This window comes from Alosa pseudoharengus, unplaced genomic scaffold (genome assembly GCF_046254945.1).
Source record: "Alosa pseudoharengus isolate Yale_2024_CS ecotype anadromous, Long Island Sound unplaced genomic scaffold, YU_APseudo_1.1 YU_APseudo_1.1_scf_10, whole genome shotgun sequence".
NCBI lineage: Eukaryota > Metazoa > Chordata > Actinopteri > Clupeiformes > Clupeidae > Alosa > Alosa pseudoharengus.
The window spans coordinates 35857828-35885204 of NW_027468565.1; the positions used below are offsets into that span (position 1 = coordinate 35857828).

General features: G+C 43.0%; 2 protein-coding genes across 4 annotated transcripts in view; one reads left to right on the forward strand and one right to left on the reverse strand.

The window, feature by feature from the left end:
* nap1l4a (nucleosome assembly protein 1-like 4a) overlaps nucleotides 1-3629 on the reverse strand; it is a 25442-nt gene extending 21813 nt beyond the window's left edge. Inside the window, exon 1 of the mRNA XM_076271187.1 lies at nucleotides 3512-3629. The gene's annotated coding sequence lies outside the window, so the exon portion shown is untranslated. The remainder of the gene's footprint in view (nucleotides 1-3511) is intronic.
* cpt1ab (carnitine palmitoyltransferase 1Ab (liver)) lies at nucleotides 2840-26553 on the forward strand. Of its 3 annotated transcripts, none has more exons than XM_076271146.1 (19): nucleotides 2840-2965; nucleotides 5296-5454; nucleotides 5691-5833; nucleotides 11331-11502; nucleotides 12252-12353; nucleotides 12767-12904; nucleotides 13023-13100; nucleotides 13878-13985; nucleotides 14563-14650; nucleotides 17284-17479; nucleotides 17867-18055; nucleotides 18321-18426; nucleotides 19080-19196; nucleotides 19951-20115; nucleotides 24403-24534; nucleotides 24695-24847; nucleotides 25056-25169; nucleotides 25641-25733; nucleotides 25976-26553. In XM_076271146.1, exons 2-19 carry the CDS (start codon nucleotides 5314-5316, stop codon nucleotides 26060-26062), a joined length of 2322 nt encoding a protein of 773 aa, XP_076127261.1. In that variant the 5' UTR covers nucleotides 2840-2965; nucleotides 5296-5313; the 3' UTR covers nucleotides 26063-26553. The 3 variants fall into 3 exon arrangements, with proteins under 3 accessions (XP_076127261.1, XP_076127268.1, XP_076127277.1); XM_076271153.1 differs by lacking the exon at nucleotides 14563-14650 and adding an exon at nucleotides 15397-15481; XM_076271162.1 differs by lacking the exons at nucleotides 2840-2965; nucleotides 5296-5454; nucleotides 5691-5833 and adding an exon at nucleotides 9237-10499.
* The last annotated feature ends 824 nt before the right edge of the window (nucleotides 26554-27377 follow it).

The following is a 27377-nucleotide window of genomic DNA, read 5'->3' on the forward strand; positions in this document are numbered from 1 at the left end:
CCATAAAAATGTCTTCATCCTCGGTGCCACGGTTCAGGTAGTTATTTAGGAAAAACTGCATTTTTAGGGTTTCGGGGGGCCCAGCGCGGAGGGGGAGTGGCCCCCGGGGACCAAACGAAATTTTTCCGTAAAAGTCTAGTGGGGCTACATACCCACCAAATTTCATGTGCCCCGGTGTTTCGGTGCCCCAGGTATCGTTGACCAAAATTTCAGGAAGTAGATGACGGGAAAAAAAAACAAAAAAAAAAAAAACGTTGACAATCCCTATATGACCGCTTCGCTAGCGGCGGTCATAATAACAAGCTTTAAAGTGGAATGCAACACTGGATGCTGTAAACACAGAAGCAGAAATCCCAACGTGCAAAAACTTATTTCAGGGAGGTATCATGAGGACATCAACCGGTAAATTTTTTTTATTTAGGTGAACAGCACTTGTCAGATTTCACCATCTCATCTCATTTCCAGGATGTTCAGGATCTTGAGGATCTCACTAGGGGATGGATATGGACTAGGACCACCTCCAGGGTATACATTAAAGGGACACCAGGCAAGCCTGATGCTTTTTCTCTACGAAGCTCCCCCTAGCGTCTGTACGTGTCGATACGTGTGCGAACCTTGCTCGGTCTGAAGCTCTTTTCCTTTTCTTTGCATCTTCCATCAAGGGTTTTCGCTGCTTCTTGGTCGGCTCTGCTATTATACACACGTTTGCAACAATCGCTAGCGTTTCGTTAGTCTGCCTCTGTGCTGGGGATGCAGGATGTAAACTGATCCTGCTTCTTGCTAAGTCTGAGACTTTGTGAGACTGAAGGTCGGCGGGTCAGATACACCGAACTTGCAAGCGGGATATTCTTCCTACAGGCAGTAGGGACGGGCGAGAGAGTCTTCATTTGCCCTGTAATGAGTCATTTAACTATATACCAACTTACGAAGATGATTAATTAACACAAAAACGTTGCCTGGTGTCCCTTTAATTGAAATGTCAGTGCAACCGGTCAGCTGGTAGGGCCTTGGTGTGTTAGGGCCTTGGTGTGTGGTATCATGCTAAATGTTTTACACCCCTGTGACACTGCTGGCTTCAGGCTCAGGTCCAACTTTCCTGAGCGGCTGATCGACACAGGATTTCAAAAGCCTTAAGTGGATGCCATTAGCCTGGGAACACCCAGACCTTCACAATTGTACAATTGGGAGTAGGTCTGGAAAAGGTTCATTGACTTACGACTTCCAGCAGGGGGCGTAACTAGCAGTGAAATTAAACTGAAATTGGTACATTAAACTCTTACCAAATAGTTTCAAAAGTGTAGCAATCTTGTAAATGAAGGTTTGAAATGCAGTTGTTTACTCGATTCCAAAGAAATGCACGTCCATGCCGGATTAGCAATTGTATTTGCATGCCCGTGTTTTAGGAACATTGGAAATGTTTTGTTGGCTTCAATGGCCTCTTGGCCAGACAGACCTGCAGAGCAAATCCCAAATTTGCTGAAAGTTCGTTTGGGTATTCCCAGGCTAGGATGCCATCCAAACTCACAGCCTTTCTCACTTTGATCCTCCTAAATGTGCTCTCCTTGCCTGATTTGTTGTGAGAGAGAGGCAGGTGGGCTGATCACTGAAGGTTGTGGGTGGTGGGGTAGGGTATTGGAGAAGAAATGCAGGGGATGTGCAGGGTTGCTGTGAGAGGAATGTTGGGGGAAGTGGGATGGAGGTGGGGAGGTAGTCATACAGGTAGTCAGGGGGCAGGCAGGATGACTGGACTGGACAGAGATAGGAGCAGGTGGCCTTCTGTCCTTCTGTTTTCCTTCCATTCCCTCTATCTTCCCCTCTTCAGAGGTCCTGCGTCGGTGTGGCACGTGACGAGATTTGCGACAGCATTTTACATTCGATCATGTTCTATCTTAATACTTCTGTCTATTCGATTGGTTGCTGATTGTTGGTCGCTGAACAGCGTCATAGCTCATTACCATAAAGTTGACTGACTTTCTACTTTCTGCTTGACGCTGAAGTCGCCCAAAACGCGACGCCGACGGATTTGCTGCTTCTGGCAGCTGAGAGAAGCTGGCTTCCATTGAAAATGAATGACTTCCTGACTTTTTGGAAGCTTAAGTCGGCAACGGTGTGTACGTACAGTACAGGTGACGATACATAGGGCAACTTCTTGAGCAATGTTTCTGAGCAACCACATAACCAGCTCACTGGGTTCTGATTAGATGGTTGTGATAATTTGCCTATAGATGATTCTCCAGAAGTTCTCCAGAAAATGAATGTCCTCAGCATTAGCATCACAGAATGCTTCACAGTTAGTCCATCAGTCTATCTTTTCATTGTTAAAGTAACACTTTGCTGCCTAGACGAGAGGTTTATACAGAGGTACCAGGTTGACAACTTAACCTTTCATCTTATTATTGTAGCTCATATTAACATGTTAGTCTTCCACCAGTAGATGGTTAACAGCTAGGTTGTCACCAATTAACAGTGTTTGTGTATATGATATTTACATTTATTCATGTTACTATTGTTATAGCAATATCACCATATGTAATTAGTTACTGACAATTAATCAAACTGTTAGGTTTCATTGAAATGGTAGGCCTATGGGCAACTCATACACTACATACATTTGTCAAGTTCAATAGTCAAATATGAAATAGGCAGCTAGCAGCTTTGAGGAAATTACAATGTCAAACCCACGAAGGTGTAGAAACAGACTGGTTAAGTAGTGTAGCTCTGTGGCCTGGGCAACGTCGAAGTCAATGCAAAAATAATTGGGGGTCAAAGGGTAAGTACAACATTATATCTTGAAATGTGACGTAAAAACATGGGCGGTCCTTTACGATGCCCTCGTTCACTTTCATTCATCAAGCGCGTAAACTCGGTCAGTTCTGCAGTGTGTTTCCAACCTGACACGGTCCTACCAACACACACCCTCATCGTTTAAACCTCATCAGCGTACTAAAGTACTGAAAACTGACAGGTAAGCGTGGGCCTTATCGCTAACTTTTATTCTTGTATTTTCCTTTAGCAAATGGCAAGTTTGTAACGGAAAAGTAGCCTAAACATGGCAGAATAGCAACAGCGACACTGCTGAGCTGTTCTCTTAACCGGCATTCTGCACTGTCTGCTTTCTGAGTATCAGGTGCGGATAGTTTCTAAAAGTTGGGGTCTTTAGGATGTTACACAAGTCATAAGGTCTCATACAGTTCTCATACAATTCCTGTAAGCGCAAGCATGTTTTACATTAGGTTCTTCCGGCTTTGCAAGCAACTTCAACGGTTTTTGTGTGACTGGAGGCAAGACCTAACGTTAACAAAAGCCCCCATGTAACTGTCTTTCGAGGGTTTTGACGGCAGCCCACGTTCTTACCTTGTCGTAATTGTGTAATAAATTGTAACATAAACAAACAGATTTTGGCAGTCATCCACGTAGTGTACAATGCAGTAGTTTTGCCAGGTCGTCAAACGCGTTTGTCTGTGGGCAGAACTCCAAGGGGAGGTCACCCAAAGATTTAAAATACACTTACTGTTCGTTGGTCAGTGAGTATTTCAGATAGGTCTATGAAAAGGCAGTTTCATCTGATATAAGACCCCATTGTTAATTCACGTGTAGTGGCTATGTGCTGAATGATGCCACTTGAGAAAGAGACTACACCTGCATGTCCAAAGGATTGGAAGGTTGTGTCAGTGCAGCCTGACATGTTAAGGATTTTTTAAGTGTATGTGTGTGGTGGTGGTGGTGGGTGGGGTGTTCTAATATGCAGGTTGGTAGGGAAAAGATCACGTGAAACGTATCCTACATAATGACTGAAAAGCCATGATTTTGTCATAGTTTGATATTTGCCTGTAGCTAACTTAACATTAGAGATTTGGAGTTATTGTAATTGCTGCGCCTACAGTCTTTGTTTAGTTTACGATCAGTTGTATGCAAACTACATGTTTGTGTGTCACCATGTCGGATAGTCGTGAACTTAACGTCTGTTGATGTACAGTTATATTTGTTGATGCGACTTCATTAGGCACGATGTTTCTGTACCATCGTCTACTCTAAACAGTCGCATGCTTCAACGCGGCGACCTTTCCCCTAGTTTCCAGTTGCACCGGCAAGTCATGTGATCACGGGAATAACGCTGGGGGATGGGGTAGAGTAGGTAGCCTGCGATATGAATGTTAGCAAGTGTCTGGATCGCTACCATAAATGTCCCCTAAGAATGACATACTTTTTGGAAATTTAGTTTAAAGTGCAATGTAAGTGTTATTTTATTGCTAGGACTTGTCACATTGATAACAGCGGAGCACACATTTCACTGCATTAAATATTCCTATCACAGACACGTAGGCTCTTATTTGTTTTGATGTGTCGATGTCTGTCCAAGCGATATTCTTTTCATCATTCTGTTTGTTGTTTCTCTGGTTTTCACCACCCCAGTCCTGTTTTCCCCAAGGAATCCTATTGTTCTACCCATTCCGTTACCATGGCCACACTGTATCATGGAACTCATACCAGTCAGGTGCAGTTCTAGAGCACTAGAATTAGCCTAGTGCACCTCAGCTCATTTGTTGACCAACTCACCCTGTTATCTCTTATAGTTGAGACCTTCATTCATTAATTCATTCATTCATTCATTCATTCTATTCTCCATAGTTCTTTTTCCTCATAGCTGGGTTTGATATAAGCTGTCAAACCAGTTGGAATCAGCTCACCAGGATATTGTAGTAGTATAAATACAGCATGCCCACCTTCAAGAACAGTTTCCTCCCAAAAGTGTGTTAGAGATAAGGTGGCACGTTCATATCAAAATGGTGCCATAAAACAAAGATAATAAAGCTTTTTATTTTGTTCACATGAAGGGCAATATATGTGATCACATTTCAAAGGTTACCACATTACCACAAGTCTGGTTTCAGTGAAAGTTTGTCATGCATTTGGAGTAACCCCTATATTCAGCCCATACCTCTGTAACATTCCTTGATTACTTGGGGAACTTGTTGCACCACCTATGCACACGCGTAATCCTATCCATGAAAAAAAAAAAAACTGTTCTTCAAAGCAATCTGTGCAAAGCATGCAGAAAGTCACAGGTATACTTATGTTGCAGCTCACAGAACTAAATACAGTGGTTCTACATACAGTATCGGACACAAATCGTCTCATTGGAGGCAAGTGGAAGGTCAATGACATCTACATGAAGTACACGGTCCTGAAAGTTGTTGTCATAGCAAACACTAGCCATATTCCAGTTAGAGTGGTTTAAAAGGCTGGACTAGATAAGAGCTCAGCTGACTGATGCTACTTGTGTGCCCCAAATAGTGAGCATCAGCAGCCACTATGGCAGAAGCACACCAGGCGGTGGCCTTCCAGTTTACCGTCACCCCTGATGGCATCGACCTCCAGCTGTGCCATGAGGCCCTGCGACAGATCTACCTCTCCGGCCTGCACTCGTGGAAGAAGAGGTTCATCAGGTTCAAGGTGAGAGTCCCAGCACCTCTTCAAATTGGATCAGATCAACTGAGCATAATGAGTAATGTTTTACATGTTTTGTTTTGTATTAAGCAAAAAAATAATGCTGCTATGAATTTATGTACCGGTAAACTGACCCAGCTTCAAGTTTTGACATTCCCATTAGGTCATATAAAATGTGATCAGCAGACACAGCACATCATTAACACGTGTGGACTGTGTGTTTTGCCCTCAACCCCATCCAGAATGGGATCATGACTGGAGTCTACCCCGGGAGCCCGTCTGGACTGGTGGTGGTGCTGGTGGGGTACATGTCCTCCACCAAATACGCTCAGATGGATCCCACACTCGGCCTCCTCACCAAGCTGGGGCAGCACTTACCCATCAGGTAAAGCACAGTAAAGTGGCAAAGGCCCACACAGTGCCGGCAGTTTGCCTGTCGCCTGCTGCTTGTCACCTCAAAAGCGTCCCAATGGTTGTTTTGCCTGTAATGTAAACATAGTAAACATAGTAAACATTGTTAGCATTCTACTGTTTCTCATCACTAGTCTCTTCTTCTGTATGTCCGAGTTGGGCTTAAAGGAACCGACGCCTTTCTGATCTTTCTGTGACTGTCTTCTAACCTCAGGGCCACAAGGTCAGGCTTTCTATAACATCTATGTAAATATAGAGCAGTCTGTGTATAGACCACGTAAAGATACGGTCGCACTGTAATATGTTTAGGCAACACTGTGGTCAGTAACACCAATTCATAAAAGTCACGTTGGCCTGAATTGAATTGGGTCATTCACCTCTGTGTGATTGTGGTTACTTGTTTCAGCTTACTAATCAAACTGTGATGACCAGAGCCGGACAGTAACGGAGTACATTTACTTGAGTACAATTTTGAGGGATCTGTACTTTACTCGAGTATCATTTTTGGGGAGTACTCATGACTTTACTCAACTACATTTGAGAGGCAAATATTGTACTCTTTTCTCTGCTACATTTCTATCCATAACCGTGAGTACCCGTTACTTCTTCTAAAAAAAAAAAAAGGAAAAAAGAAAAATCTCTGAAACCCTCAATTTGTTGTTTCCCTCTCAAACGTGATATGATTGTGCAGGCGCCACTGATTGGGACAGCCTATCAGCAATCAGCTTTAGCTTTCCGCGAAAATCAACTCCATGGTCAGATTTAGATAAGAGACGAAACAATGAAGACGCAGCAGGTTACTGGATGCCGGGAATGTGCCAACCCGTGGACCCATCTCGCCAGACTATTTCAATTTGCTGAACAAGTTAATGATAGTTTTCAAGTGTAGCTTCAAGTGTTTCAATTACAAAATAGTATGGTAAAATATGGTAAAAGATGAAAATTACTTGATTTGACTTTTAATTCCTTTTACATTCTCCACATTAACATTTTTCATAACTCCATGTAGGACGTTTCTGTACATAAATGTAAGCACTGTGGCAGTAGTAATGCAATATTTAGAAAATGTACTGTTGATACTCAAGTACTTTTAAAAACAAGTGCTTCAGTACTTTTACCTAAGTAGACATCTGACTGTTGTACTTTTACTTGTACTTGAGTAAAATTTAGCAAGGGGTATCTGTACTTTTACTCAAGTAATGGAGCTGTGTACTATGTCCGCCTCTGGTGATGACAGCATGTCTTTGGGTGTTGTTTGGATTGGGTAGAATGTCACAGAGATCAAGATGTTACACTTTCTCTTGATGATCACAGAATGTATGTAGTGTTAATGTACAAAGTTCAACACAGAAAATATTACTCCACCAATAATGCGGTTGTTTGTTCAAAATTGCACGCTGTTCTTCCAGCTGACCTGAGTTTATTGGCTCTTCCATATGTTTCATGTTTGTTCAAATATGCGTCATTGTAGGCAGAAGACTGCTGTTGGCCTTTATTTGTGCCTGATATCCCCTGGTTTTTACATTAGCATTGTAATCCTGTAAGGACTGTTTTTTAAAGAGGTTAAGATCAGAGAAAATAACGGCCTTATTAAGCCTGTTTATCTGGTCCGATATCTTTTTTATTATATTATTGTCATAAAAGCGATAACATCATTGACTGGTTTCAAGAACTCCATGTTGCCTCCAAGGTACACATTATGTGATGGTAATTATGACCGCCGCGCAGCGAAGCGGCGGTCATATAGGTTTAGTCAGATTTTTTTTTTCTTTTTCTTTCTTTTTCGCATGTCCAAATTTCCGTCAATGATTCTCGGGACACTGAAAGACCGGGGTAGACGAAACTTGGTGGGCATGTAACCCCATATGGATAGCATGGAACCATCGTTTTTCGTTTTGATCTGTAGTCCCCCCGCTGGACTGCACCCCCGAAAGGAGGGTAGGGCAGACACAGTTTTCTGTGAATATCTCGAGAACCGTAAGGTTTAGGAGGACCATTTTTTTTTGTATGTTGATCTCAAGGGGCCATGTCAAGCCATTCCATAACCACTCATTTCATGTATAGCGCCACCTAGTTAAACACAAAAAAGTAAAAATGAGGTGTTGTAATCGCAGGTATCTGTGACCTAACATAGTCAAAACTGCACGAAATTGGAAGTGTAGGATCATTATGACACCCTCTGAATGCACGCCAAGTTTCGTGGAATTCCGTTCATGGGGAGCCACACAATAAATTAATTTATGTTACTATACACCAACTGGCCTGTAGGTGGCCGGAGACAGTTTTCTGTGAATATCTCGAGAACCGTAGGGCCTAGGAGATCCACCTTTTTTTTGTATGTTGGTCTTAAGGGGGCATGTCAACCCATCCCATTACCACTTATTTCATGTATAGCGCCACCTAGTTAAAAATTAAAAAGCAAAAAATTAGGTGTCTTCATCACAATATCTCTGGCTGACATGGTCAAAACTGCACGAAATTGAAAGTGTAGGATCATTATGACACCCTCCGAATGCATGCCAAGTTTTGTGAACTTTCGTTCATGGGGGGCCTTACAATAAAATAATGTAAATGTGTACATTTAGTGACCGTGCACCAACAAGGATTCCCGGGACACTGAAAGACCGAGGTACACGAAACTTGGTGGGCATATAACCCCACATGGATAGCATGGAAACATCGTTTTTCGTTTTGATCTGTAGCCCCCTCGCTGTAGTGGACCCCCCGAAAGGAGGGTAGGGCAGACACAGTTTTCTGTGAATATCTTGAGAACCGTAGGGCCTAGGATGACCGATTTTTTCCGTATGTTTACCTCCAGGGGTCATGTAAACCCATTCCATGTGCACACATGTGCATAAACAGATACACACGCACACACATACATTCACAGTAATACATACGTATGACACATACTCACACAGTAGACATATGTATGCATGCATGCCGTTGCACAAACACACATACGCAGGCAAACACACAAGCACGCACACACACACACACACACCCACACACATAAAATTAAACGTGTACACGCACACATGCACACAATTCAAGAATTTCTCAGGCAAGATGGGGGTGGGGTTGTATAAAATGAATTTTACATGTGGAATCTATGAACTAATTATGTTTTGGTACTTGTTGTCTAGCAGATACCAGTAAGAATTGAGTGTGGCTAATGCAATTTAGTGAGACAGTAAGAATCATATAGGCCTTTCAGCGTGCTGGACTGGGCGGCGGTCATATTTTGTACCGCTCTGCGGTACATCTAATTTGTTGTGCTTTATGTGTTTAAAGCATGTTTCTCATTCAGATTTGGTAATATGTTGTACTTTATGTGTTTAAAGCATGTTCAGGGTTCCTACGCAGTATGGAAAACCTGGAAAAGTATGGAATTTGATTTTAGTAATTTCCAGGTCTGGATAAGTATGGAAAAAAGAAACAAGGGTATGGAGAAATATTTGTGTTTCCAGACTATTGCATCTACAGTACTAATCACTTCACTCAGGTCATAACGAACCATTCCCTGTTGTGTAGCTTAACTGTCAGTCCACATCATCAAGATACAATTGAATGGGGGTCCTCAGAAAAAAAATTCTCCCACAAGGGGACCCTGGTACCAAAACCAAATTGAGAACCCCTGTTCTATGCAAGTGCCCTACACCATTGTGCACTGGTATGTTTGCGTAGCTCTGTTATTTTTGGCTAAAACATTGGTAGACTTTTTTGATTTTGTAAAAAATACCAAGACATGGATACTGCATTATCTGATAAACTGTTATTGCAAACAAATAATATTGTTTATGGTGATTTCTGAGACCTCTGCCAGCAGTGCACTATAGTCTCCAACATATGTAGGCTATGCTTAGAGAACTAAAAATGTGAGTGCACCTTCCAACACAGCATTTCCCCCAATGAAAAGTATCCAAGGGCTACCAAGTTAATAACATCATTATACAGCTCTTCACAATGCTAGTAGAACGCTCCATTGACAATGAATATGGTCAGAAAAATGTACCGTGGCCCCAGCAGTGGCGCAACTGGCTGGGGCACCTGCACCGTACGCCGGCGACCTGGGTTCGATTCCCGTCCCGTGGTCCCTTCCGGATCCCACCCCGACTCTCTCTCCCACTTACTTCCTGTCACTCTCCACTATCCTGTTGCATTAAAGACATAACAGCCCCAAAAAAATACTTTAAAACTAAAAAAAATGTACCGAGAAGTTTGAAAATTTGAGTATGGAAAAAGTATGGAATTTTGAAATGGAAAATGTGTAGGAACCCTGCATGTTTCTCATTCAGATTTGGTGTTATTTTTAGAACTAGGTGAAAGGTTACCATGTGGAATTCCAGGAGTAGGCCTTGTTGTGTAATGCCTTTGTGTGACCTGGTTGACGTGGGAAAGTGATATAGAAAGCTGTGGGTTGACCAGTAGCATTATACTGTACTTCATGCACTATATTTTTATGTACTGCATTGGGCAGATTTGAACGTCTGTTGTTATGTTTATTACTTATTTTTTTCCTTTATTCACATAGGACAGTGAAGAGTGATAGGAAGCGAGTGGGAGAGAGAGATCGGGTGGGATCTGGAAATGACAGTGGGTTGGATTTGAAACCAGGTCCGCGTGGGCACTTGAATGTGGTATGGACGCTGCAGCCTCTTGCTCCATACCTTTAAAAATATATATATAACAGCAAACAATATTTTTTGATGTTCTAACTACTTTATGAGGGGACAAAGGAGCTGTGATCAAAGGAGTCAATATCTCTTGTTAGGCTGAATCCTCTACAACTTCCTGGTGAAGCTGTTCAATAGAAAATGTGAGTGAAAGTACAAACCGTGCCTGCGGGTGAAATATGTTACTGGCAGTGTTGCACTTTGTTCACAAATAAAAAAATCTGGCGGAAGTGTTCCTCTCAGGTTTTCCCCACCTTTTCTCATCGATTCACCACAGGGTAGGGGGTGCTGTTGGGATATACAGTACAGTGCAGTACTCACAGCATTGCAACATCCATTAGGGCCTACATAGATATGACAGTTGCTGAAGCCAAAAGGGCAATGTGTGTGTCTCTCTGCGTGTGTATTTGTATGTGTGTGAGGAATATGTGAGAGAGAGCAGTATGTGAACTCTTTCCACCAGAGTTTATGCAATCAATGCTACCTGACACAAATACCTAACATCTGTTCTTCTGTTTGCTGTGATGTGGCATGCCGCGACGATGCCACTGTGCTAGATCAGGAAGCCCGAAAGAGCCTTACGCAATGACCTCTCTTTAGATGCATCATACTATTTGTACATTAACGTTACCTAGATAAAACATTTTGACCGGAGTGAAGAAATCTTCAATCATTCACTAATTGCTATTATTAACATACACTTAAATGTGAATTCAGATATTTTAACATGAATCAATATTCCTCTTAGCAGTTAGTCTATTTTCAGTATTACTGAGTGTTTTTCCCTCTCTGCAGTAAGTACATGGCGGAGGACAGCCAGCATGTGGTAGGGGGTGTACTGGTTGGCACAGGGCTGTGGGTGACCATTATCTTCGTCATGAGGAATGTCCTGAAGTACCTTCTCTCCTGGCACGGCTGGATGTACAACCAACATGGCAAAATGTCCATAAAAACCAGCATCTGGATGGTCAGTACATTCTCAGTAAATGTTTTGGTTGATGACACTAATATTTTTGAATGGGGAAAGCGAACGCACACCGAAAGTTGACATTTTCTTGAGGTGCTGGTCACGGGATACGTAATGTCATCAACAGAGGGAGGCCACACACTCTCGCAGCTCATATGCCAGTAGTTTAATGCAAACACGTTTCGGCCTGTGGCCTTTCTCAAGTCTTATAAGTCTTACTTTGTAAGACTTGAGAAAGGCCACAGGCCAAAACATTGTTTGCATTAAACTATTGGCATATGTGCGACCTCCCTCTGTTGATCACATGATGACACTAATATGTCATTGAGATTAATGTGTGTCCCTATGAAACTTACATACCACTGGGATATGTGCCCCAGCCTGAGTCATGCAAAACTGGTACATCTTTCAGTTTTCGTTTTCAGTTTTTCATATCAAGCATGTCTCTTAATTCAGTGATTGTCCATCCTGCTTAAAGGGCTCCTCCATAGTACATGCCTCCTAACTGTGTGTGCAGACTGGCCTGCTATCTCGCTGCTGCTTGTGGCAGGGACAGATAAGGCACATGTGCAGGAGGGGGCTTTAGGCTTGACACCCCCCTTGATCACCACAACTGTTTAAAGTGCATATGTCCAAACTCAAGCACAAGCCGGCGGTGGCCCATGTACACAGTAACTTTTTGCCTACTCAGTGCCGTGTCACCCCACCGCCTCACATGCAGTGTATGTGTGCTCTGTCGTCTTCTCCAGGTCCTGGTCAGGCTGTTCTCTGGGAGGAAACCCATGTTGTACAGCTTCCAGAATGCCCTGCCCCGGCTACCCGTCCCCTCAGTGAAAGACACAATGAGACGGGTAAGAGGGATTCCTCTCTCCCTCTCTCTCTCTATTTCTCTCTCTCTATTTCTTTCTCTCTCTATTTCTCTCTCTCTCTATTTCTTTCTCTCTATTTCTTTCTCTCTTTCTTCTCTCTATCCACACACCTTCAAACAGTGCTCAGAAAGCCATGGAGCTTTCAATAAACACTCTGTTGGTCATCGAGAAAGTAGCCGGCGGCTACGGAGAAGCACCGTCTTTATCTTTGAGTGCAGGGAGAGACATGGCACAGACAGAGAGCCATTGTGACTGAATGAAGGCCTCTTGATGTTGGGTGACAAAGAGGGATTTTAAAACGATTTTAAAGGGCTTAAGGAAAGTAAGAAGCACCAGCTGCCAGGCCCGTGAGCTCTACTGAGCATTCAGACAACCCCTCTGTGTCTCCTCCACAGTACCTGGAGTCAGCGAGGCCGCTCATGGACGACGAGAAGTACAAAAGGATGGAAGGTCTGGCCAAGGACTTTGAGAAGAACCTTGGCCCCAGGCTTCAGTGGTATCTCAAGCTCAAGTCCTGGTGGACCTCCAATTACGTAAGTCACACTCCAGTGACCAAAAACAAAATGTCAGTTCACTCTGTTGATTTTGATGTTGTTTTAATTTAAGGTAATTAAAATGTTTTGATTTCTTGTCTTGCTGTTTCATTTGTAGGTCAGTGACTGGTGGGAGGAGTACATTTATCTCCGAGGCAGAGGACCCATCATGGTTAACAGCAACTACTATGCCATGGTAACGTCTCTTATTATGCCATGGTAACGTCTCTATTATGCCATGGTAACGTCTCTTATTATGCCATGGTAACGTCTCTTATTATGCCATGGTAACGTCTCTAATATGCCATGGTAACCTCTTTACTCTGGCATGCTGTGTACATTTACACTGCAGCCATGTGTGAGGAAATATTGTGACTCTGTTTATTTGTCACTACTGGTGATGAACACATGACAAGTTCCTCTAAAGGATGATAAAAAAATGACTCAAAGGATAAAAATGCAAGCAAGAAGCAAAAGCAAAACCCCAGTCAGGTGAACCAGGATTACATGTCTGTGGAGCACTCATGACTTTGTTGTAATCTTGGGTGTTGGTCTAATTGAGTTTAATACCAAATAGGATTAACGACTTCGCTGCTATGATCTAAGGGCTGAAGGCCTAATTAAGTAAAGGCTTAATTAATCACATTAAGTTAGTCCTAGCGGTTTGCACCACACAGGCCTATTTGCTGATGTTGGTCAGTTAATAAAATACAACTTTTCTGTTGAACTGGTATGGGAGAGGTGCCTCTTATGTGTGTGTGTGTGTGTGTGTGTGTGTGTGTGTGTGTATGCATGTGTCATAGCAGTTTCTCTTGTACTCGTGTAACAACAACAGAAGCATCTTATCACTGTGATTGTACTTTGCCTTCTGCCAGTCCCTTTTCATCTTACCATCACTGTCTTGCCTTTCACTCCCCTTCCTCCTCCTCCCCCTCCTCTCCTCCTCCTGCTCTCTCCTTCTCTCTGCCCCCAGGACTTCCTGTACGTGTTCCCCACCCACCTGCAGGCTGCCCGTGCTGGTAACGCCATCCACGCCATCATGCTCTACCGGAGAAAACTGGACCGGGCCCAGATCAAGCCGGTAGGTCCTCCTCTCAGCCACCCCTCTGCTCCTTGGTGACACACACCAGTATCTTACACACAGTGTGCCACAGAGCCTCGTGAGTCATGAACCCAAGGAAGCCAGCGGAGGACCTGTGGCTGAGGTTGAGATCATGAAGGTTTTATTGCTGTGTAATTGTGTAAGATATTTATTAGCTGTAAGGAACTGATTGATCCCATGCATTTGAACTGGATTGATCCCATGCATTTGAACTGACTCAATGACTGTAATCGTGTGCCCTGTGTGTTGTTATGAATTCAATTGGGAGTCTTCCCTCCCTTCGCAGTTCCTGAGGAACTGAAACCCTTCTATAAAAAGCCACAGCACACACACTGTGTATCCCTCTCTCCCTCCTTTCATTTCTCTCCATCTTCCTTTCTGTGCCTATCCCTCTTTCTTTTTTCAGGCTTTCTCTCTGTCTGTTTTTCCCCACGTCTCTGTGTGATGTTGATGTGAACAGTGGCAGATGAATGTATTTATTTGTTTGTTTGTTTGTTTGTTTCACCCCTCCCGTCTCTTGGATGCTGCTCTGTGGCTTGTTGGGCCGCACCTGCAGATATACTTGCTGGCGAACCGAGTGCCACTTTGCTCGGCCCAGTGGGAGCGGATGTTTAACACGTCTCGCGTCCCCGGCCAGGAGTCAGGTAAGAGTAGGACCAAGCAGGCCAGTCAGCAGCGCTGTGCCCTTTGCTCTCCCTCCCTGGATCCACCATCCAGACCAAATCCCTTTCACCAAACTCCACCCCTGCCTAGTCTCAGGCCACCAGCACAGCCCAGAGCAAAGGAAACTGGCCACAAAAACGCCAAAAGCCTTAGTGCCATCCATCAAAAAATGTCTAATAAGGGGAGAACCGCCACTCTCGGGAAACAGATTGCAGGTACAATGGAGTTAATAGGGAGTGATCCGGCTCTCCGTAAACGGGCTCTGGTGCCATGAAGCACTATAGTTCTGGACCTGTCTGTAAATTTCTGTTTTCATATGGCGTAAGCAAAAAGATCTAAGCTTTTTGTAGGTGATTATTTGTAGGGGAGTCCATGATACTATACCCGACTTCTGCTGATGCTTTTCCATTGGCGAAGGTGTGCTGGTGGTATGAGTGGACAGAGTGGATGTTTGACCATTCTCCATATCCACAATGATCCTTCGTTGGTCTGCAGATCAGCCAAACCATTCTCTGTCCCTCTCTGTCTTGTCTTCCCTCTATGCCCATTCACTGATCATCTTTCTCATTCACAGCAGAAAGCCTCCCCTCCCTCAGCCCCCCTCTCTCCTCCAGTGGCTCAGGAGGCCGACCCTCAGTGAGCTTGGCCTCGGTGTGCACCCCCCCCCCCCCTCGCTTTTTGTCTCTTTGCTCATGTGTTTGACCCCGTCGTTCTTGCCTTTTTCCAGCTCATGCTTCTAAACACTGTCCCCATGTGCTCGTCCCAATACGAGCGAATGTTCAACACCAGTCGCACCCCGGGGGTCGACACAGGTAGAGTTTACGGAGCCGCCTCCCCCTACCCCTCCCTTTCCTGGCCTGGTTTTTACGCAACCCTAATTCAGACTGATCGCCCGGCCTGTAAAACCACAAGCCGTTGCATGCAGGCTCACACACCACCATTGCAATGGAGCCTGCAATTACAGCTAATTCTGATGCCCAGCTGTGGGAAGTAATACACCTCACTGATTGAATTGGATTGATATTAATTGGATGTGGTTTGGGGATATTAAGTCTGTGAGTGTAAATGGTAAGCATGCTGTGTGTGGCAAGGAGAGAATATCACTGTTATCTGGACTGGACAGTGCCCTCAGTGTATTTGTCCTCAGAACACAGTAGGTTGCTAATGATTAGGTTCGTTATTGTACAACAAGGAAACAGGGACAATGAATAGGTTCGTTATTATACAACAAGGAAACAGGGACAAGTGGAAGGAGAGATTAAAGTCCTTAGTGAAGTAGGCTATTCACCTGAAAGATATGAGATGATTCTTACTACCAAGTTTTACGATCTCAGATTGTTATTACTGCAGGGGTGTGACTCATTATGATGTGGATTGCTATACGTGGCACGAGGACAGTTGAGACGTGTGTCCCAACACAAAAAAGGAAACAAAACAGAATATTAATAAACATAAATATTAATGAATATTCATATCTTAAAGGGACAGTCTTGGTTTATGCAATGTATCCTCTGTGTTATATTTTGATATATTTGAGATCAGGTTTGCTGGTGTTTTAGTGGGAGGAATGTGGCAAAATATTGACATATTTTGTAGATCATCCAGATACAGTATATCACGAATTATGACCACAGTAAAATCCACAAATGAGATTGTGGAAACTGCAACAAATAAGAACATGTGTGGGAGTAATCACTAGTGGGAAAAAGTCATATTGGGGCCGCCTCAGGGAAGGTGTTCAAGCATACTGCATGTGATCACTCTGGATCTAACTAACACCTGTTGGAAATCTCGGCTGATGAAACATGGATGAAATCAAAACATGTTTTTGTGTGGATCTGAGCAAACTCCCATCCAATCTTCCATCTTGGAGTCATCCTTGTGTGTCTATCTTTCTGTTTCCTTTCTGACCACTCCCATCCCATCTCTGCTTCATTATCTGCATCAGCCAGTTAGCATTCATTAGCTTAACCAGTTAGCATTCATTAGCTTAACCAGTAGTTGATGAGCCTCATCCACAAATGACCACTGTGGCATTTTCAGCAGCACTTAATCCAGCATCCCACTGTGAACTCGTCAGTTATGTAACACATTCAGTAACCCAATCCAGCTGTTTTAGTTGAGAAGCTGAATTCCTCACTGGGTCATTTTTTGATGGGACTGCACTGACTGTTTGGTCAGAGCTAATTAATTTTCTGCGTTCTACTTTTTGAAACTATTAAATTCTCTTTGGTGGGCTTTGAATCGATTTTAAACCACCGTTTATATTCCTTCATGCAATGTTGTTCCTGTTATATAGGTTTTAATTTAGTCTATTTATTTCATACTGTATGTATGTGAAATTACATACAATATTCTATATGATATGTTTAACTTATTAATTACATAGGTAGTTATAGAATGGCATCAGCTTGATTATTAAACTGAGAATTTGGCTGTGTGCCCTCAAGAAGAGCATAAAGTAATTGTTGAATAGTGTTGTCCTGCTGAAGAGGTCTGAAAGCAGTGATGTTTCTGGACCGTGAGGTCCGTGACCTCATCGAAAGTTTCCCACTCATCCTCATTCCTCCTTCCCACGCTGTCTGGACGCTCGCCCTGACCGGTGTGTGAGCAGACACCATCCAGCACATGACGGAAAGCAAACACATCGCAGTCTTCCACCGCGGCCGCTTCTTCAAAGTGTACGTGTTCTATGACGGGCGCCTGCTCCTGCCCCGGGAGATCGAACAGCAGATGGAACGCATCCTCGCCGATAAGTCTGAACCACAGTTCGGCGAGCAGGCACTGGCCGCACTCACTGCCGGAGACAGGTAAGGACCCCTCCTGAGTTTTTAGAAGCAAGAAGCACTGACACAATTTTGTGATGAATTACTGAGGCAAGGTATAGGCTATTTTACACTGCCCCTTAATCTAAAGTCATCTTATTCTCATAAACAATGTCTGAAATAGAAGCAATACTTCTGAATATTTGTTGTACTTCATGTTCTCGATGAACAAAAAAATAATTTACTGCCCTATTGTTAAAGACAAGCACATTTTGGTAAACTATATTAAGACAGGTATTGTGTACATAGTAATGTATAGATAGAAACAACGTGTTGTATTTCTCTGCAGGTCCTTTGGTGATGTTTTATGAGTTTATCATATGATGTCTCATGTGCCCTCCCCCCCCCCACCTCCCTGCTCTGTGTTCCCAGAATACCCTGGGCCAACGCACGCACAGAATACTTCAGCCGCGGGAAGAACAAGCAGTCGCTGGACGCCATAGAGAAGGCTGCCTTCTTTGTGACCCTGGACGACACAGAGCAGCGCTATGATACTGAAAACCCCATCGAGTCCCTGGACAGCTATGCCAAGTCCCTGCTCCATGGGAAGTGCTACGACAGGTCAGTACAAATGGGTCTACAGGACCGTTAGGCTATTGTGTGTGTGATTACCAGATTCTTACTCTTCTTTTCCTGGGTTTTCTGCTGAAAAGTTTTAATCTGAAAATGTGTTAATCTACATGGAAATGTTAAAGCCTATAATATGATAATAATATAATAGTATATAATATAATATATAAATGTTATATGTTCTTAACTTTAATCTGAACTACAAAAAAAAGTCAAGATCAATGTTTTGTTTTGTTTTGTTTTGTTTTCCATCCAGGTGGTTTGATAAGTCCTTCAACCTCATTGTGTTTAAGAATGGTACCATGGGTCTGAATGCGGAGCATGCGTGGGCGGATGCCCCTATAGTTGGTCACCTCTGGGAGGTATGGCATGAGTGAAGCAGGAATGCCCAGTCATGTTCAACCCTGCAGGAACACATTTATTCTAGGTTTTACATTTTCTACAGAAGCACACTTTCTTATAGTCTGAGACAAACAGCTTACTCACTGTGGTGACTAAAGGTTTTAGTATATAGTCAATGCAGTGGTCACTACGCACACAAGGTGTGACGTCACCTAAGCACTCTAGGCATTTATACTTGCGCTTGCCGGTGCGACACTAGTGGGTACTGTAATTTCCCAGCTATTACAAGAGGCTGAAATTTGCCACACGCCAGTGGGATTATCATTTTGACGTCACTCTCGCGTGCATACTGTGTGAGCGTACTGCTCACTTGAAGTAGAACTGGAAATGATCTTTGAAAGTCACTGTATTGCACGTATTGAAACTCTATTGTATTGTGTCAGTAAGTAAGTGCATGCTCCAGACAAAAATGGGACCAGAAAGAATGCGCAGAAAGATTTTCATCAGCCAAGCTCATTTTTAGTGGATGAGTTGAGCTTTTTTGTTACGACAGTAAGGAACATAGTAACTAGATATACTGCTTTTTACTATAGTTAGATGTGAGTGTGTGTATGTGACATGTTCGAATAGGAACTAGTTGTGTATTGATGAAATACCTGCTGTGTTGTTGCAGCATGTCTTGTCCATGGACCCTAACAAGCTGGGCTATGCTGAAGATGGCCACTGCAAGGGCAAATTGCACCCCAATCTGCCTGGGCCTCAAAGGCTGCAGTGGGACATCCCAGAGGAGGTGAGGCGCTGTGCGCAAGAATCCATCACTTGCCTGCAACTTCACAATTCATAGGCCACAACACAAACACATATTGCAATACATGTTGATTCTGAATAATGGACATGTCGAAAACAGAATTCAATCTGAATAGCTGTTCTTTATAATTCTATATAATAGCGAAGGCATAGCCTTTTACTTAGAAACATTTCAGTTTAGGCCCGCAGAGATCTTGAAAGTAAATTTTGATGAATGATTCTATTTGAAGATTTGACAGTTTTAACTTTAAAACTTTAAATGAAATGCTTTTAGTATTTTGATGCTGCATAGATGCAGCAGCATATGTATCCATCGATATAAGGTACATCATGATATATCGCAATATCGATATTTTGAACTCCAACTACTCCAGACTACTGATATGAATATGATTGAATAATCCATCCACCTATCCATTTAACACATCCAAAATGCATATAATATTTGATCCCATTGTTTGAAGACAGTACAGTACTTGGGTGGATGGTTATTTTGACTGGCAGCCTCAAGTGCCACTCGACTAAAACAACTTAAATAATTTGAATCATAAACATTTTCTCAGGTTTCTCAACATATAGATTCTTGTGTTTGTGTTATTTACATTTACATTCATCTAGCAGATCGGTCTAGAGTATAGTGCACATACTGTATACAGTACATTTCACGTGGTGTATGTGTGCCACAGTGTTAGCTGACATCTCCATGCTAATGTCATGTCTCGCTCTGGTCCCCTCAGTGCCAGAACATCATCAACAGCTCGCTGAATGTGGCCAAGGCCCTGGCTGACGACGTAGACTGCCACATCATCCCCTTCAGTGACTTTGGCAAGGGCCTTATCAAGAAGTGCCGCACCAGCCCCGACGCCTTCATTCAGATCGCTCTCCAGCTCGCACACTTCAGGGTGAGAAGCATACACACACTCTCACAAGTGCTAAACTGAACATGGACATAGTGTACATACATGCACACACACACACACACACACACACACACACACACACACACACAAACATGCATAGTGAGGAGGCTCGTCCATTGAAGAAAAGGAGTACAATCTTCCCTAAACTTTTCAGAGAAATTAAAGTAATACATTCTACATACACTATCAGTCAAAAGTTTGGAGACACTTAAGACATTTCCATTCCATTTTGGACAGAATACCAGCTGAGGTCATTTGCATTGTTTTTTACTCAGGGCAGCAGTTTTCAGATTACATTATGTGCTTACATTATTACAAAAGGGTTCTCCAATGTTTTCTCAGTTAGTCTTTTAAAAGGATATCAGATTAGCAAACACAATGTGCCTTTGCAACATTGGATGAATGGTTGCGGATAATGGGCTATGTAGATATTGCATTAAAGATCAGCCATTTCTTTCTACAGCAGTCGAGAAACCTTTTGCAATTATGTAAGCACATAATGTAATCTGAAAACTGCTGCCCTGATTAAAAAATCAATGCAAATGATCTCAGCTGGTATTTTGTGTATAATGGAATGGAATGAAGTGTCTCCAAACTTTTGACTGGTAGTGTACATTTAACCAGTGCACTTATTAAAACAACCAACAACAAATTGCTTTTTAAACACAATGTCACTGAAATCAATAAAATTCCTGAAAGTGACCTCTACCGTAATTGAAAATTTCTGCACAGAGGGTCTTCCTCCCCAAGATCCCCATTAGTGCCTATTATAAACGTTCCTGAAAGTGACTTCCTCCCCAAGATCCCCATTAGTGCCTATTATAAACGTTCCAAACCCCAGCGGTTCGTGAGTAATATGGGAGTGAATGCCGTGAGGAAGCTCCTCCGTCAAGCCAAGGGCTCTAGGTTGATTCTTGACGTGCAAATGAGCGATAGCAAATTGATTACCGCAAATGAAAGCTAAAAAATAATCAATTTTTTTTATCGTTATTTATTTTTTTATTACCCTCGGCAAGATGCCACCCTGGGTGGCTGCCCATATTACCAATATGAGAAACCGCCCCTGACAGGAATGTGGTATGGACATGCGTGTTTCCCACCTTCACTCCCCTGAGTTCTGGTGTGAGACCAGAGTTGGGAAACTACCAGGTGTGTGTCTGTTGGGAAACACACTTAGTTGGACGTTGGCCTTTATAGCTTCCTGTTGACATTACACACCCTCAAGGTGCTATATAAATGTAACTTATTATTTTTATTATTATCATACATGATGCATCCCACAGTGGGGAGAAGTTCACCTTATCTATTTAACAATTATATTTCCTCATTAGCAGCATACTTGAGGTTGAAGATATTTAGCACATCAAGTTTGTCATTTACAGGAACTTAAAAATACATAGCCTTATGATTCTCTTGTTCAGTTCTGCACTGGACTTGAATTGGGAACTTGTAATAATGTGGTTCATTGAAAGCTCTGTCATTTTGTTCTGTGAAGGATTGGAGATATGATCTGATATTCATAACTTATAAAAATGGCCGCCTTGGCCCTCAGGGCCCAAATGGGAGGCGCCTACGATTCTGAATCTCATCAGACCCCCTTTGTGAGTTTTTCCACAGACTTTCTAATGAGGAGATTGTACACCAGTTTTATTAGACCAGATCTTTTGAAACAAGATCTGTCTGAGCTTGTCCGTAATAGTTATTTTGTAACAGCTCTTGGACTCACTCTTACACACACCTGTAGACACACTTAAATGTCATCATGTTGTACAATTCTAGTAGACTGAGTCACACACAAACATGTCCTAGCACCCTTCTTAACCCGGCCTCACCGTGAGCTGTCTATATGCTCCGCTTAGATAAGCGGTGTAGTAGGGCGTGTCCTCTGATGGACGATTTTAGCCTGCAGAGGTAGTTTCCATGTCTGTGAGGACATGTCTCTCTCTCACTACTTCCATGAGTTGGCATCTGATAGCAGTTATTGTGGGGATTCATGCCTACCGACTAATTTCACTGAAGAAAGAACAGAGACATTTCAAGACTCCAGGCAAAAAACAGCAAAAAACAGCAAAATGTACTAAGGATGTTCCAGGATGTTTTAGGATGTTTTCTTGTTATCAGCAGTGCCATGTGTGTCAGGCCACCGTTATTCCCAGCTGTCTATCTTATCACATAATATCACTCTCTAATTCTGTTTTCTCAATCAGACATCGTTAGCAACATACTAGCATTATACAATCACAGGCCATTTGGATACATAGATATAATGCAATAGTGTAGTGCAGATGTGCATTTTTATGTGTCCTCTAATTATTAAACTCACAACATTGGTGTTGTACTGAAGATGATATAATAATTTCCCACCTATTAAGGTTTATACATTGATTCTGCAAAATGGCATCTATAAGGTTACCGGTAATACACAGTGTACCAAACCATACCAAAGTGAGACACGAGATCCAGTCAGGGAGAAGTACAATCAAGATGCAGAATTTAATTTGGCTGTATAAAGGAGAGAGGCACACACGAAGCACAATGCACTCCTGAATATGTGTCTCTGACTTGACACAGAATTATCCAGGGTTTAAAGCTGCAGTTGGCAAGAATTTTTTGATCATATTTACTGAAACCGACACTATGCTCCGACAAAACAACATAAATCAGCTGGTTTTTGAAAAAACCCGCACTTCTACCTCCACCTAGAGCCTGTTATTTGTTTTGCAAAAATCCACAGCTCGAGGTTCTTCTGGTCCAATCAGAGCAGGGCTGTGTGAGATCTGACTGAATCACAGTCTGGTGCAGTCTGGTGCACATTGACGAGCACAAACTCGATGAGAGGGTGCTCGGTGGTAGTGGGGGAGGGGCATGAGAGTTGTAAACATTAAACATTTTGGCTAAGTCCCCTCAATCTGTCACACTTGCCAACTGCAGCTTTAAGTACACAACTACCCTGGAAATCCAGAGTTCTCGCAAGAGCACAATTTGAATTTGCTCAGCGAGTCACTCTGGCATTCAGTAGTGATGCTCATTAACTATGCCCTTGTAGCCAAGCTGCACCAATCACATCGGTGAGCTAAACTGATGACAACAGCGCTGCAATGTCGAATTCCGGAATCAGTCAGTAAACATTGGTCGTAGTGTTATCCAATTGCGTGCAGTGAGATTTTCAAATGCATACTTGGGGCCGCTCCTCGAGTTGGGCCATTTTCATTGCTAAATGCCAGACCCTTAATCTTTCGGATTTGGGTCTGGATTTCCAGGCTAGTGCACAACAGCAAAGAATAAATAATCATACAATAACAGTGACAGAGACAGGAGACACCCAGGCTACCCTAATCAGTGACGCCAATGGCATTTGACGCAAAACAAACAACAAGAAGTGATATCAACCCTGGTGCTTTACATGAAGTAGGAGCATACTTTTAGTGTCAAAGTGACCTAATAATGAGGAATGCAGAACATTAAACCACATATTGGAATATTGGGCCTTATGCTCCATTCCACTTTCTCTCAACAGGGGCGGGCTATATATGGGTATACATTTGCATTTTCTCCATTCTGTTTTTGGATTAAAGCATGATCTGACTGATTCATTGGGCTATTGGGCACCTTGTAGGCACGCAACCCAAAACCGAGTGATTTCATTCAAGCCAGTGCTAGCTTGACACCGGTAACCACATGAAATGTGTTTTTTTTTTGTGACACAATCAAGTCATGTTTAACGAACTGCAGTTAAAGCAACACCAAAGCACTTTTCCTCTGTTGCACGCACGCTATTTGTTTATCCAGCACTGGCTTTGCAAATAACGATGTCCACAGACAATGTAGAGTATGTTGCATGATTCTATGAAAGCATGATGTATTGCGACATCAGAAGCAAGTCAAATTTGTAGTTTCTTATGTCTCATTCCATCAAACTACAGATCCGCTACCCGATCTGGCAAACGTACATAGTGCGGTTATAGCCAATAGAGGGCCGCAAAGCGAATGCAGAAGTGCCGTTCACCCTGTTACGAGTTGATGAACCACTGAAACGATTTTGGAAACATTATTTTAAGGTACAAAAAACTCTTTGGTGTTGCTTTAATACATGGGTGCGGACAATATGCTTATTGTGTATATATATAAAATGATATATGCATATAAATATAATATATAATTTGCATAAAACACTGTCATGCGGTTTATACAGGATGTGTCTAATACACAGGCAATTACTGTTTGTCTCTAAATGTGCTGTTGTGTCTGTTGTGCTGCATGCTTCTGCAGGACAAGGGGAAGTTCTGCCTGACATACGAGGCCTCCATGACACGCCTGTTCCGTGAGGGACGCACAGAGACCGTCCGCTCCTGCACCATGGAAACCTGTGCCTTCGTACGCGCTATGATGACAGATGAGACGGTATACTTTCCCAGGAAGCAGACACACAAACACTCACATACCCACGCGCACAAACGTATGATCTGCATACACACACACAGACACACAAACGTCATCTATATAAATCATTTCTACATCCCTGTTTGTGCGAATCATGTCTCCCTCTGTCTGCACCCAACAGAGAGAGGAGAGGATGAAGCTCCTGAAGGAGGCTTCAGAGAAACATCAGAACTTGTACCGCCTGGCCATGACTGGCAAGGGCATCGACCGCCATCTCTTCTGCCTCTACTTGGTGTCCAAGTACCTGGGAGAGGAGTCGCCTTTCCTCAAAGAGGTGGGTCTGGCCGCTGCCACACAGACTAGGCTTTCCAGAAAAACTGATAGAAACAGATTTTTGTTTTTAAAGCTTTTTGACATTTTTTCTTTGTCTTTATATCTCTCCCTTCTCCTGTGTGTGTGTGTGTGTGTGTGTGTGTGTGTGTGTATGTTTGTGTGTGTTTGTGCGCCTGTGTGCGCGCGTGTCTGTGTGTATGTGTGTGCAGGTGCTATCTGAGCCCTGGCGGCTGTCCACCAGTCAGACTCCCCTCCAGCAGGTGGAGCTGTTTGACCTGAAGAGGCACCCGGAGCGTGTGAGCAGCGGAGGAGGCTTTGGCCCGGTGAGTCCCAATCATGCGACATTTTTGATCCTTTGATCAAAACATTTTTAATTGAACTCTTGCATGGCTCGTCACGAGGGATGACAGCATGATCACGTGGGAAGATGACACATAACACTGCACTTGCCCCTCATGTGTTTCCTTGTTCACTAAAATGTGTTTTCTGTCCTGATACAGCTAGTCATGTTGCAGAGCAGGCTTATGGCCAGGCTACACTGGATGTGCAACTGAAACGAAGTCTGCTGTTTTCCGAACGTCCGTGGGGACAGGGTATACACGGCACTCCCATGCCTGGTGTAGTGGGAGCTAATTAGTGCAAGTGCTCCACAAATGCTTCACTTAAGTTGCACGTCTGGTGTAGTCCGGCCGAGAGTCTCTCTCTACTGCAAATTGGTAATTGTGTGGCAGAAAGGTTTTATATCCTCTTAGGCTGGTACACTTGATGAGTGCCTGCTCCTGTTGTCATTGTAGGTGGCTGATGATGGCTATGGCGTGTCCTATATCATTCTCGGGGAGGATCTGATCAACTTCCACATATCCAGCAAAAAATCAAGCCCTGAGACAGTGAGTATATCATAACATGGCATAACTGAGGAGAGACCTAATAGTGTTTGTAAGAGAAAGATGTTTTAGCACTTAAAAAAAAAAAAAACATGTATGGAGAGTTCTTTATAAAAGTTGATTTTGAGTACAACAGACAAATGATTGACATTTGATGATTAGGTCACAGTTTCTCTTCAGATATTCCCTGATCTTTTCTTTCTTTTCTTTTCTCACTCCATTGTTTCTGCTTTTACCATTCTCAGGACTCTCATCGCTTTGGAGCTAACATCAAACAGGCTATGCTTGAGATTCTGGCCCTCTTTCAGCTGGATAAGAAGAACGCCAAGTGATTTCTCTCCTAAACAGAGGAAGATGCCTCACAGAGAGAGAATGAATGTTCTCTTGACCTGTACAGAAACACTGTTGGATTTTAATTTATACAATTCAAATAATTATGTTAAGGAGAGGTAACTAGGGAAAAAAGTGAAGTTTTTCTTCATGATGAATGTTTGATATTTGCCATTAGGTCTGTTTGTTTTTATTCAAACTGGGGTTAGAGGTCAGGGATGGGACTGAAGGGCCAGTGGGAGGATGGTACGGCCATCTTTTTAACCTGAGCCGTGCCAGTGTGTTTTAGAGAGCCATGCTGGAGTCACCCCCCCATGCCTTGTTGTAGGACTGACCGGTCAGCCATTGCCTCCCTCTTAGTTGTTCTGCTCTGTACCTGTACTGATTGTTTTTGTTAATATTATTATTATTCTCGTTTCCACTCAGACGTCTAACCTCTGACTGAGACACTAGTGGCCAGCTGCGAAGAAGGGGGTGGTAGCTGGGGGGGGGGGGGGGGAGCATTATTGCGCTGGCCATGAAAAGAGTGTGGGAGAGCATGCACAGCATGCAACAGTATGCCTGTGTGTGTGTGTGTGTGTGTGTGTGTGTGTGTGTGTGTGTGTCGTGCTTACACGCCCTATATTTGAATATTCAAAGGGAGAATGTTCTTTACCAGAACAAGATGGCAACAAGATGGCAGACCACTGTATTAGCTAGTATTTCTGCGGTAGATATCACTCAGAAATATTGTAGATGCTTAGGGAAGGAAGGTGGGTGAGGGGAAGGCGTTGACATTGACTTCCTCTGTCTGCGTCTGAGAATGCTCTGTGAGTGAGGTCCGTCATCATGGCGGAGAAAAACAACGATATTTATTCATCTGTTCTAGTCTAGTTCTTTTCACATGAAAATGGGATGTACTGTAGAGGTTTCTGTTTAGTTTGTTTGTATGTTTGATATTTTGGGGGGAACTGAAGGTTGTCAGAGCTATAACTTATGTTTTTCATAGTAGATTAAATAATATTGTCAAAGCAGTCAAATGTACAGTTATGAAATGGTCAACAAACCATCAACATGTTACCTTTCAAGGTATTCCAGATGTGAAGTTGTTGTATTTTTCACCGTAGGTTTCTAATATGAAATTTTGCATGGTTTTGATGAAGAATGACATCAGTATGCTCACTGGATTAATGTGTGCAATGGGATGAGCAGCTGAGAAACCAAGAGATTTTAACACAATAAAATTTGGACATCTAAGAGGAGTGCCAAGTTGTCCATTTTATGTTTTTGCAAATGAGAAGTGAGGTTTGTTTGTTTGTATTCGCTTGTGAAAATTGA

Bases quoted from the DNA above. Each gene is read 5' to 3' on its own strand.
- cpt1ab (XM_076271146.1), top strand. From the start codon at position 5,314: ATGGCAGAAGCACACCAGGCGGTGGCCTTCCAGTTTACCGTCACCCCT. The intron at 18,056-18,320 runs GTCAGTACAAAT...TTTTCCATCCAG, and splicing joins CATGGGAAGTGCTACGACAG to GTGGTTTGATAAGTCCTTCA. The intron at 25,734-25,975 runs GTGAGTATATCA...TACCATTCTCAG, and splicing joins AAAAATCAAGCCCTGAGACA to GACTCTCATCGCTTTGGAGC.